This window comes from Benincasa hispida, chromosome 3 (assembly GCF_009727055.1).
Source record: "Benincasa hispida cultivar B227 chromosome 3, ASM972705v1, whole genome shotgun sequence".
NCBI lineage: Eukaryota > Viridiplantae > Streptophyta > Magnoliopsida > Cucurbitales > Cucurbitaceae > Benincasa > Benincasa hispida.
This window is the reverse complement of record NC_052351.1, coordinates 6,091,702-6,105,282: the sequence shown is the minus strand read 5'-3', so window position 1 is coordinate 6,105,282 and position 13,581 is coordinate 6,091,702. Positions and strand designations below refer to the sequence as shown.

At 33.0% G+C, this 13,581-nt stretch overlaps 1 protein-coding gene across 1 annotated transcript; it reads left to right on the top strand.

Moving 5' to 3' along the window:
- Positions 1–371: 371 nt before the first annotated feature.
- LOC120072812 (protein LIGHT-DEPENDENT SHORT HYPOCOTYLS 10-like) lies at positions 372–5,614 on the top strand. The gene is made up of 2 exons (XM_039025325.1): positions 372–1,121; positions 5,202–5,614. Exon 1 carries the CDS (start codon positions 489–491, stop codon positions 1,098–1,100), a length of 612 nt encoding a protein of 203 aa, XP_038881253.1. The 5' UTR covers positions 372–488; the 3' UTR covers positions 1,101–1,121; positions 5,202–5,614.
- Positions 5,615–13,581: the final 7,967 nt, after the last annotated feature.

Genomic DNA, 13,581 nt, shown 5'->3' with positions numbered 1-13,581 from the left:
TTAAAAAAGAAAGTGAGAGTTTTATTAATTAATTGAGCTTGGCTAGTAATTGAGCGGTGGAAATTAAAATTCAGCTAAAAAAGAGAGAAAAAATTCAAATCCCATGGCAGCTTCTCTATCACATCTTCTCAGGTTGTAATTAATGAATACAAATTTGAAAGTTGAGTTGAAAAACCGTAATACTTGAAAAAAAAAATAAATATTACGTAATCATTGAATTACAGAAAATAAAGAAAAGGAGGAAACTTTATAAAGTTAGTGCAAATTATTCATGTTAATGGCGAATGAAAGAAAAATAAAATTTAAAAAAAAAAGGAAGAAAAGCAGCTTGAAGGGGCCCATGAAATGTCCTCTCAAAAGAACCCCAGATGTGATTTTAATCTTTCCTCTACTGAAGTAACATAATTTTTCAATTTATTATTTTTTTAGTGTGTCATTTCATTTTTATTTGGTTGCCAAATCTGCCCCAAAATTCCTCCTCCATAATCATGTTAGGCGAAAGACCAATTTGTGAAGGGTCGTCATCTGGGTTGGCCATCACCGCCGATCAGCAACAGGCGGCGCAGCCGCAGACGCAGACGCAGACGCAGGTGGGGGCGGGCGTTCCGTTGAGCCGTTACGAGTCGCAAAAGCGGCGAGATTGGAACACTTTTGGGCAATATCTAAAAAACCAAACACCGCCAGTATCGTTATCCAACTGTAACTGTAACCATGTACTCGAATTTCTTCGATACCTTGATCAGTTCGGGAAAACAAGGGTTCATTCACATGGGTGTGTGTTTTTCGGGCAACCTGAGCCCCCTGCCCCCTGCCCTTGCCCTTTGAAACAGGCTTGGGGTAGCCTTGACGCGCTCATCGGTCGCCTACGCGCAGCCTACGAGGAGCACGGTGGCTCGCCGGAGGGAAACCCTTTTGGAAATGGAGCTATTAGAACGTATTTAAGAGAGGTGAAGGAGAGTCAAGCAAAGGCCAGAGGAATTCCGTACAAGAAGAAGAAGAAGAAGAGAAATAATCAGATGATGATGAATAAGCAGCAACTCCCCAACAACAATAGTAATAATAATGATACCAACGCTCCTTTGACCACTCACATCCCTTGATTTTTCATTCCATTTTCCATGGTGATTATAATTCCTTTCCTTTCTTTATTTCTTCTTCTTCTCCTCCTCTTATTACTTATGCATATTAATTATTATTTTTTATTTAATTTTTGTCTTGTTTGAAACTGGAAATTTTATTACTGTCATGTCATCCCATACTGTCTTTGGAACTTGAAATTGGAATTATGAGTAGTAAAATATTATTATATATTAAGAAGATGGGTTGATTGGGAAATTATGAGGGGGGACTGGGAATTCCAGTGATTAAAAGAAAACCCTAGACCACAAAACCCTAATTTCCATTATACATATAATTTTTTGTAAAAAAGGAAAGAAAACTTGGTATGAGAAATATAGAAAGAATGTGTGAGGAGTGTGGTGAAGAGATTGAGAGAAATAATGTGGTAATGTTTTTACCCTTTTTGTGAAGTATCAGAAAAATAGGCTTTGATTGGTGTGCCATTCAGTGTCTCGGCAAAACACTGTTGTTGGCTTGATGTCCTTAATTTAATAATTAATAATATATAGGTAACCAAAATGTTTACTTTTCAATAGATTTGGCCCTTTTTCGATTCTATACGATTTTTTTGCTCCCCATGCATGGACATTCCACATCCCCATATATATATCCCACCATCTATATATCATCATCATCTATATATAATATTTATATATATCATATTCAACATAAATACTATATTATTTTTCGATTTTATTAGTTTATTTTCTGATTGTACTGCTTTTCCTACTCCATCTACTTCTTTGGTTTGGCACTTTATTATGAATTTTATCCTATTTTTTCTTCATCAATTCTCATATAAGCAACATTATTGTGTCTCGATCCCCCTTCATAAAACTTTGTTAGGATTTTGAACTTCATAATATGTTGCCAAATTTCTTATTTAATTAAATCCCATTTATCTCATGAAACAAGCATTCATCAATGTCTTGTTACATTTATATTATAAGCATGTAAAGTAATTAACTAGCTAATGCTTCCAATAAGTTATAAATGTTTGTGTGTGTAGAGATACTATTAGACAATAATAATCATTCCTACCACAGGTCTGTTTTAGATTTAAGTAATGGACTATTGGTATAATTGAGATTTTTCTTTAAAAAAAATAATATTAATTGATATATATCTAATATTATTAAAAAAAAATTGTACTTCTGAGATTTCTTAAATACCTAGTTAATTCATAAAGTCGATAAATTAGAGTAAACCTCATCATTTAAGGTAGGAAAATTATTTTAAATGATAAAATTATTTAAAATATTTATAAATAATAACAAAATATTATAGTATATAGCGGTCTATCGTAGATATACAGTGAAATTTTATTATCTATGTAAATATTTCGATTCATTTTCCTATATTTGAAAACAATTCTTTAATATATTTTCAAATTCCTGATCCATAGACAAAAATTAATTCTTATGGTTCCGTAATTATTTGATTTTTATTTTTTATTTTAAACAATTGAACTTATAGTTAGTACTTCATTGTCTGAATTTCTTTGTTTTAATTTGTTGTCAAACTTTAAGAGTGTTTTCAAAATTTAAACCAAGCTATATGACAGTTTTTTAAAAATAACTTGTTTCTTTTTCATTTTGACAATGAATTCAAATGTTTCTTTAAGGACATTGTCAAAAAATTGTAAAGAAATGATAAGAAAAACAAACCCAATTTTCAAAGACAAAAACTAAAAAACTAAAAAAACTAAATAGGTATTAAACTAGACCCATATGTATTAGAAAATTACATTGAGTTGATTTTGTTCACCCTTTTTCTCTTGTTCAATTTTTTTGTTTTATAAAATATATTAAATCTGAAAAATATTGTAGGTATTTTTTGGTAATTGTATAGTGATCAATATATTAGTGTGCCAGGTCAAAGTTGATTACACAATTTAATTGTTCTGTTTGATTTTAACCTAATTAATTATTAATGTACTTACTCACTAATCTTCAAATTTCAAATGAAGTTCAAATTTCTATCTCTAGCTCTTCATTTATGGTAGGAGAGAGTACACACTCCTGTACTATTTCTCTCCATTTGTTGTATTCACTGGAACAAGGAATCCAAAATAAATTATTCAAAAGATTTTTCCTTCTTAAGAGTTTTTTTCCTCTCTCTCTTGCTTCTTTTAAAGAAAAAAAAAATGTGATTGTTTGTTTAATTTGATAATGATTGTGTCTCTAGTTTTCTGTTTTAAAAACTTCTTCAATGCTTTTTTTTTTTTTTTTTTTTTTTTTTTTTTNTTTTTAACTCTTGCTTGAATCATATATATATATATATATATATGAACAACTACTTGCAAAGATTCTTCTTTTAGCTTTCAAAAATTGGATAGTATTTTGAAAACATATTTAAAATCTAAATTATATAATGTAGAAATTGCAAGTAAATATATTTGTTTTTCCTTATGTAAACTTTTCATTACTTGAATATTAACTCCCAATGTCTCTCTTTTGATTATCATTTATGTCTTTAACCTTTTTATGCTTATTAATTTTTCTTCTAAATTTTATATTCCAGGGTTTCATGTTGGTCGTAATAGGAAAAAACATTATTGTCTTTGATACTAAACCTCTAATTTACTTCCCCATAATCATGACAATATTGTTTGATATATAGCTTGTTTAGTATGCGATAGTTAAACATATATAGTTTTCTTTTTTCCTTTGGTGTTCAACAATGGCAGAGTGGAGAAACAAACTACCTACCATTTGAATTCCTTACACCCAAGGTCAAATATATAGGAAAAGGTTATCGTATCTAGCTTGTTCCTTTTAATGTTTTAATATAATTATCTCTAATAAGTTAGGTAAACTATTAGAGATTACACATTCCCACGTACTCTTTCAAGACATCAAACCATCCGGAAAAAAAAATGTATGAATATTAAACTACATAACTCTTGTCAAATATAAAGTTTTATCATAATATATAACAAAAGATCATAACACAAGAGTTGATAATCTAGTTCAGTACAATATTACCTACGTCTAGGACAATCTTTGCCCTGTAGAAAGAAACTTCACTAATATAAAGATTACTTCTTATATGTTAGACACACTATCTAACATTGACTCACACAAAAGCAAACTCTTATAGTTTCAACTTTCGGCCCCTCCTATATGTGAGATCCCTCAATTCCACCAATGCTCTAGATCAAGCAAGCTTTTGAGATCCCCTTAGACTAGAACATTTAGGCTCCCCTAAATGTATCCTCAACAATACATAAAATGCCTCAACATGTCACTACTCTCTTTCTTCAAATACATAAACTTACAGTCTATATAACTATCTTCTTTAGACTCTCAGTACACAGTATACAACAGAGAGATTACATCAGAATATTGGAATTAACTGCAACCATACAAAAACGAAAACATCACCTCTGTGTTCTTTGAAAAACTGGCGTCGTAGACATTTCAAATCACTTGCTTAACCTAAACACAAACCTTTAGCATTATATCCAACAAAAATAAGGAATGATAGTTTCCAGATAGAAAACAACTTAGCCAAACACATGATGTTTGACATTTAGGAACACGTTTTGCCTGATGAAGAAAATATAGCTAACCAACACTGCAGTAACATATCACTACACCTAAGCTTATCATTTGTTATATTTCTATATGATCTTCAAAGACTAATTCTATTATATATAATGCGCCATACTGAGATTTTGACAAATCATATAGAGTTATTATATAAATATAATCTTTTTTGCTGTCACAAATCCACCAATATCAGCACCAAACTTATTTTGTGCTTGTGTATCAAATGGTATAAAGTGGCCATTTGAAGTTGTTTGCCACTTTGCCATGCTATATTTGCAATTATATTAAATGAAAATATTTGTCATCAGCTCCCAGTTGCTGCTGAATATTGCCTTAATTAGTGCGATGGAAGCACTAATTGAATTTGCTATTATTTTAAACTAAAACTATATAGTCCACTCTTCACATTTCTAGTAAAATTAGTTATTTGATTTTTCTTATCTTTGTTCGGTAATGGCTAATATTTTTAAGATGATCATGTTAATTAGTATTGAAATTAAAGTCTGAATTGAGTGATATTTTTGGCAGGAATTGAAGAAAGGAAGATGTGGAATTAATGGAAGGGACGAGGTGGAGAATATTGGCGCAATTAAAAAAGTGTGGGATATTGCTTTCTGAAATATACGGTGTTGGCAGTTGTGCAGAGGATTTAATTTATATGGGTAGGTAGCTAGAATTCTGGTTATGAATAATCTATATATATTGAGGCAGCATAATTATTAGGGGTATTAGAAGGCCCTTATTAAATTCTATATATAATTATATATATTGTAGCATTGTCTCTCAATCTTAGGTACCTTCTTTTCATTAGGCCAAAACAACAATTTCTATTGTCTTTTACTGTTTTAAATTTTCCAACCAGAAGAAGGAAAGAGCATCAAGATTTTATCTTTTCATTGCGCATATATATGATTATAGATAAAGACAAATGAGACGATCTATGTGCAGACATAACAGCCTATGAATATTGTCTCCTAGTCATTGTCTTTGTCCCAGGTTGCTTTGACAAGCTTGTGTGTTTCTAATGTAAAGTAAAGTATTTAAAAATTTCACGCATTGCAAAAATTATATACTTTTAGGGGTGTATATAGATTGAGTTGAATCAGATTAGGATAGTTTTTTGGACCAACTTGAATTTACATAGGTCGGGTTGGACCAGATTAGGATAGTTTTTTGGACCAACCCGAAAATTCAGGTTGGCCTTGCACTCAACCTTATCTGTTCTATTTTGAAGGGTCACCCAATCCAATTTTTTCAAGTTAGGTCATCAGGTTGGGATAGTTTGTTTTTCTTTTCTTTTTTTCTTCTTATTCTTCTTCTTCGCTTCCTTCCCTTCTACATTGAAAGAATTTGATACTTGTTGCTCCTTGTTCAATAAATTTTCATATTTTATACAAATGAACGTATAGTACATTAATAATTAAAAATTTCATAATCAAACCACAAACCTTCCATGCAAACATCTTTAGCATTTACCTTAAAATACAAGCATTGAATATTTCAATTAGAATCACCATAAATTCACTACAAATTTCAAAAGAAACTAGTTTAGATCATTCAAATGTTGAAGTTTAAAGTCAACATTCAAAATATTGAAAATCTACATTCAAATTTATTAAAAAAAAAAAAAAAAAAAAAAAAAAAAAAAAAACAAAACAAAACAAAAAAGCCCATGTTCAATAATACAACTATTAGCCTATTACAAGAAAAGTCTAAGCACCATTATGACATCGAGTGAATTTTATTCTTCATTTTTTGTCTTTTCACTCTTGAATGCCTGAAAAAAAAAAGAATATAAATACAAATATAATTATACAAATACAACTAACAAAATTAAGTAATAATATATTATGTTATGGTAGAAGAACTTACAATTAAAATCATCAATTTACTCAAAATTCAATCCATCATTTCAAAATTTGAGTCTTTTTTTTCTTCTTCTAAAATTCTAAAAGCTTTCTCAAACTTAATTGCATGTTCAAACATTAGATAAGTAGAATTCCATATATTGGACACATCTAAACAAACAAGAGCCTTACACTCAATTTTTTCTTGTTTCACACAAGCTTTAGATTTGGCCATTCTCTTAGGTGATTATTGAGAATGACCCACACTTACCCTTCTCTTGTTCAACATTGGAGAGTTAAGAGTGATTAGAGGGTATAAGTAGGAGAGCATCTCTAGAGACTTACAAAAGTGGGTAGAGGGATAGTAAAGAGTTTGTTCTCACACATGTGTCACTATTGTTGCTTGTTTGGTCAAATGGGCTCAGCTTGGGCTTGGGTGAAAAAAAGAAATAGTTTTATTTCTTTTTCTTTTTTAAACCCTCAAACTGTATTAAAATTTAAAAAAAAACGTTAAGGTTTTAATTTTTATTTTTTTCCAACGTTCTTCCTTCAATAGTCCATATCTGAAAATTATACACTCTTCATTTGCTTTCTTGATTTCGAATCTAAGCAAACTCTTTTCTCTCTTCTGATTCCAACTCTCTATCCAACGAGTGCACATTTGAAGTGGGACTTATATTAACCTTGGGGAGCAACTGGCAACAACAATTCGTACCATGGTCGTGTCGCATTTGCTTTCAAGGAGTGCTTTCCACGATACAACGAATAACCTCCATAATTGATGACGAACTACAATTTGAAAGCAAACTTACCAATCTCGATCAAATTCGAAAAAGTTCTTCTAGGCCTGTCTAAATTGAAGCCACTCGATGGAGCAATTATCGTCGTTGGTCCCAAAAGCTGTTGATCTTCTTCGAACAACTTGAGGTAGATTATGTTCTAACCATGTAGTGCCCTGCAAAATCCAAATCTGATGTCGATTCCTCCAAGGATGTCATAGATTCGGCTACCTTAAAGATGCTTCTACCGATCTAGGTCCAACTATGGACACTGAAAATTTCAAGAAGGATAATAAAACTGTCTGTGATCACCTGCTCAACCACATGACAGATTCATTGTTCAACTTGTTCATTGTCCATAAATCTGCAAAGGTGATCTAGAATACCCTAGAATCCAAATATGGAAGCAATGATGCTGGTAGAAAGAAATACGTGGTGCGCAAGTGGTTACAATTCTAGATGGCCGACGATAAACCAATCATGGAGCAAGTTCATGAATACGAAATTTAGTGGCCGATGTACTCTCTGAAGGCATGAAGAGGTGCAAGGTTCTTCAAGCAAATATGTTGCTTGAAAAGTTTCCATCCTCTTGGAGTGACTACTGTAATCACTTGAAGCACAAAAAAAAAGGATCTAATGCTGCAAGAGCTTATCGATCACATGCGTGCCGAAGAGGCGAACAAATAGAAAATAAGATGAACTATTTATCAATGAGTTTGGTTAATGCTACCCTTGTTGAATCTTCCAATGTGAAAGATAGATTCAAAGACAAAGGGAAACAAACAGCAAAGACATCGCAGAAGAAGGATCAATACAAGGGCGTTAGTTGACGAATTAAGAAGTCTAAAGTGATCTGTTATGTCTTTGGTGATGGAATGTACAAGCAAGCAATGGAAGCAATTAGAATTAATAAGCACTCTAATTACACTTAATTTGAGTTCTAAAAGCATGTAAACATGGTTTTATCAAAGAAGAGGGTTTCCAGAATAGTCACCTTTGAAGAATCTATCAAATCCAAGCTTCTCTCCACAAATTTGAACTTCAAATTGACAGTAGACCACCAAAAGTGTCTTCTCTACTATTCTCAGCCTTAAATTTGAGTAGTGCAACTCTAATTTAAACTAAAATGAGAAGGGAGATGGAGAAAGTTTGAGTAGAAATGTTTTCTACATAAAATTATCAAGTTCATCCAACATCCACACCTAACAAATCAAAATTGAAGAGTTTTATGCATCTGATACATGCATGATGAAGTATTCAGCTATCATACTGATAGCCATTTTAATTAGCATTATAAAAGTGGTATAGGTGTTTTTTTTAGATCAAGCCACAAAACCATGGAAATTTCCACTATTGAAAGTGGATTTTTCCAATAAAATTGATTTTCGATTTGTTTGATTTAATTCAAAATTAATCAAAACTTCTAAAATTGAAAAATAAAATCAATTTTTGATGTTAATTTAATATCAAATATTAAATTAATCAAACACCTAGGTTAAATCATGAATACAATTCATGTAATATTTAAATCAATATTTAAATACGTTTGACCTCTCTAATTTCGTTTAATTTCAACAAAATCAAATGTTGATTACATTGGATAAAAATTCAAACCCTAATTTGAATTTGAACATTTCAAATTCAACCCCTAATTTTCAATTTGAACACTTCAAATTGAAACCCTAATATTAGGGGTGTTCAAAAAAATTGAAGACCCGAAAAAATAGAGCAACCCAACCCAACCTAGCTGGTTTGGGTTGGTTCAAAAAAATGGTTTGGTTTGGGTTTTTTTCTAATAAACCCGAGTAGGTCGGTTTGATTCGCAGGTTTATAGGATAGAAATTCGGTTCGAACCAAACTGACCAAGAACCACAAGGCCCAGCCCACTCCCAGCCTAAATATATTCAGTATTAAATTCACGCTTCATTTCCATTCCAGCCTTTCAGCAATCAGTATCAACGCGCCATTTCCTTTTCGACACGTGGCCCTTGAAAATCGGAGGTTGTTTAACGTTTTGGTTTCCTTTCTTTACACATTTCAACTTCTAACTTCCCAGAAACTCAAATCTTGGTAGGTCAGTGACTTAGCAGTCACTCATCAGCCGTCACGTTTCAACTTCCCATTGATGTTTTGGTTTCCTCTTCGTCCGACTTCCAAGTCCGACTCTCTAATCCCATTGGGTTTCAGTTTCAACTTCCCACTGACATTTTGGTTTTCTCTCTGTCTGACTTCCGAGTTTAACTCTCGAATCCCATTGGGTTTCAGTTTCATATCCCGTTAGGTGTCAGACGTTAGCCACAGCCATTATCTCCCTCTCCGAGCCTCTTCCTCTTCGTTTCATATTTCCGAATCCCAGTCTCACAGACTCACACCTGTCTAGTTGCCACTGCATTTCCTGTCTCTTATACACATCTAGATGTGTATAAGAGACAGTATATATTCCTCGCTGGTTTATGGTTCACTTATGCTCACAATTTATTTTGTTTTCCTTTATTTGTTAATATTGTAGATGGAAGATAGTGAGTTGATCGACAATGAATCACCACCTATAAATATTCCCCATGCATATTCTAAACCATCGTAAATGACAGTCATTGGCAAGAGAAAATCAACTAGGCCATCATCTCCAGTGTGGGATCACTTTACAAAGATGGAAAGATCTAACACCGAAGGCATAAGATGCAAATGTAATTATTGTGATAAAGATTACGTTTGTGACACTTCTTCATGTGGAACTAGTACCTTATAGAAGCATTTGCGAAAACAATGCAAAAATTATCCATTTAGAGAGCAACCTAAAGGGCAAACCATACTAAAATTTCAACCGAATGAAACTGATGCTGAAGGTGCTATCAATATGAATTTTTTGTCTACTGCCTTTAGTCAACAAAGAGTTAGAAATGCATGTGCTAAGATGCTGGTATTGTCTGAGGTACCATGAGAGGTTTAAAGAATTGTGTAATATTGCATGTCCTAAATGTTGGGATTGGTGTCCTAATTCTCCTGAAGTCTCGTAGTTTGTAAACTGTACACATTGTTATGAATAAAATAAGAGTTATTTTATTTGGCATTTACTCATATCCAATAAATAAAGCTCCATGGTTATTGTATGTAAACTTAAGCATGTATATGAGATATACAAGTGAATCATGCCTTAAGTGATAACCTAAAAACGTCTGTAGTATAAGGATTAAGGAGTGATACTTGATCTTGGTGACACTACGGATATGACCCGCTTTGTAGAGGTTTGCAAGTGTTGTGAACTACTACAGATGGTATATCCTGACCATTTATGTGGAGACATGCGAGCGGGCATGTCCTATACAAAGAATTTGTATAAGACCGGACCACGAGATGACTAGTCTCTGTATATAATGTTGTTGATGCTTGAGACTTACATCTCACCTAAATGACCATAGGTGACATGACCTCAATCCTGAGTGTTTTTGGAACTCCTGCCTTTGAGAGCGGTTCTTTGATTAGTATGGGTGAGAGTGGCCAGATTGCCAACTCAACATGCTTACCTTTTTAGAGATTTGTCTGATTTGGGAGCTGGGAACTCAGTTACACAAGATGAAATTCACTCTTTCCCTGAAGCAAGGATAAGTAGATAAATTACTCCCTTAAAGGATGATTCCGGGTCTTGAACATAGTGACCACAACTTCTCTTTGGAAGAGAGGACTCAGTCATAGTAGGACTATGACTTATGTTCATTAGAGGGATCAGTGGTACTTAAAAAGTTAGATGTAACTATAGAGGCATGACGGTTATTAGTCCAACTGCATTTACAAGCGATCTGTGAAGGGTTATCGCACTATTGATTGGTTGATATGGACACAAAATATATCTGTAGTAAGAAGAGTACAGCTGTCGGTCTTTAGTGAAGTGTCTGACAGTTAAAAAATGGTGGATCTTGTGACTAAAGAGTTTAGTCAGTTATTCACGTACCGTTGGAGCTTCAAGCTACAGGTCCATATGGTCCACTTGGTAGCTCAATGGATTCAAGTTGAGAATCAATTCTTGGTGTTGATTTGAAATGTTCAAATTGACAAGCAGAAATTCGATTATATATGATATGATCGGTGTGATGTATGAGATACATCAAGTGGAGGATTAATATAAATGAGATTTACATTAAGTACCATAAATAGAACAAGAGCTAGGTTTATATGTTTCATGAGATGAAATATTAAAACTATAGGTTATAAATATAATATGGTAAGTTGGTTATCATATATATTTATAATAATATTCATTATTAGATAATTATCTCTTTTTCTCTAACCGTGAGATGAAAGAAAAAAATATTTTCCTAATTTTAGTAGATGTGAGAGTTGCTATTCTCGGAAACTCACTCACAGATCCCTGTCAGGTGAATAGGATTCACTAAACGATAGCTGAAGAGACTAAACGATCGTAGAGTGACACTACTCAATAGTTCACTCAGCTGATTGTAGTTAAACGATCACGAAGCTTTTGCTATACGATTACGGAGCATTTGCTAAAAGTTTAGACATTCGTCTATACGATAGACTTCTGTCATCTCCCACTTGCTCAATCGTTTACATGATTGTCATTCCTCCAATCTCTTCGTCTAACCAAATCCACATGAGCCCACATTTCTGGATTCTCATACCAAGAATACCAAGGTAGCCATTGTGGTGGTGTCTTACTCAACTCGACGTATTCCAAGGTTTTTGGAGGCCGTTCGTTGGGTTCGTGATCTTGGAGATCGTTGTGTTCGAGTGGGCTATTGATTGTGTTGTGTTACGGTCCCTGTGTTCGAGCATTCGTGTGTTGCAGTCTTGGAGATTGAACAAGCATTCGTGATCGAGGGATTTCCCTTGATCTTATTGAAAGCATGCTATAATTTTGTATTGTGTATGATCGGTTAGTTTCCATTTCTTTATTGTAATTGTGTATGTTCAAATACGAATGGAATTTTGGAATGATCATTCCGTTGCTCATGGAAATCCTCATGTCTGATTTCCTTCACTAAGTTTGACATTCCTTCAAGAATCACAATTGTTAGGGATATTTATCAACTGTATGTAGATGATTTTTTTTTTAAATCAACTTTAATAAAAAATGGTCAAAGAGTGAGCCTAACAACAGATACTTGGACTTCCTTACAGAACATCAATTATATGATTCTTACAGCACATTTTGTTGATTCTGAATGGAATTTACAGAAAAGAATATTGAATTTTTGTCAAGTGCCTAATCATAAGGGAGAGACAATTGGTAAAGTAATTGAATGTTGTTTATAGGATTGGGGTATTGATAATGCAACTTTAAATGATTCAACAATCTCATATATGAAGAGAAAACTAAAGATTTGGAAGTCCCTTATTTTGGATGGTGAATTCTTGCATATGAGATGTTGTGCTCATATTATGAACTTGATTATCAATGATGGATTGAAAGAATTGCATGATTCGATAGTTAGTTACGAAATGTTGTAACATATGTTAGATATTCTCCTAAGTAATAAAAAAAATTTAGATTACTTTGGGCATGAAAAGATTGAATCTAAAGCCCTTGTTTGTCTGGATGTGTTTACAAGATGGAATTCAACATATTTGATGCTTGATCATGCTTTAAAATTTGAAAAGATGCTTAGAAGAAGAGGATGAAGATTTTGTACATCACTTTACTGAAGATGAGAATGAAAAGAAAAGAAAAGGGCCACCGGCCTTAGCCGATTGGAACCATGTTCGAACATTTGTCAAATTTTTGAAGATGTTTTACGATCTTACATTGAAGGTTTGTGGCTCAACTTGTATCACCTCTAGTACATTTTTTCATGAACTTTGTGAGATTCAATGATGTTTAATAGGTTGGAGCCAAAATGTGAAAAATGTGATATATACTATGGCTTCCAATATGAGAATGAAATTTGATAAGTATTGGGAATCTCTTGACAAGATGAACAAAGTGTTGTTTATAGCTATTGTGCTTGATCCACGATAAAAGTTGGTCCTTTTGTTTCATAAGTATCTATGGGGATGGAGTTGTTAGAACAATGACTAATGAGGTGAAGAAATATATCTTTAGTGAGAAGAGTGCAGCTGTCGGTCTTTAGTGGAATGCTTGACAGTTAACAGATGATGGATCTCATGACTAAAGAGTTTAATCAGCTATTCATATACCATTAGAGCTTCAAGCCATAGGTCCATAAGGTCTCCTTGGTAGCTCAATGAATTCAAGTTGAGAATCTGTAACGCCCGGATCCTTAAACCTTATGATCCGACTGCTACGACATGCATACTTAGACTTTT

What these genes read in the sequence shown, in the direction of transcription:
- LOC120072812 (XM_039025325.1), top strand. Translation starts at nt 489, where the DNA reads ATGTTAGGCGAAAGACCAATTTGTGAAGGGTCGTCATCTGGGTTGGCC.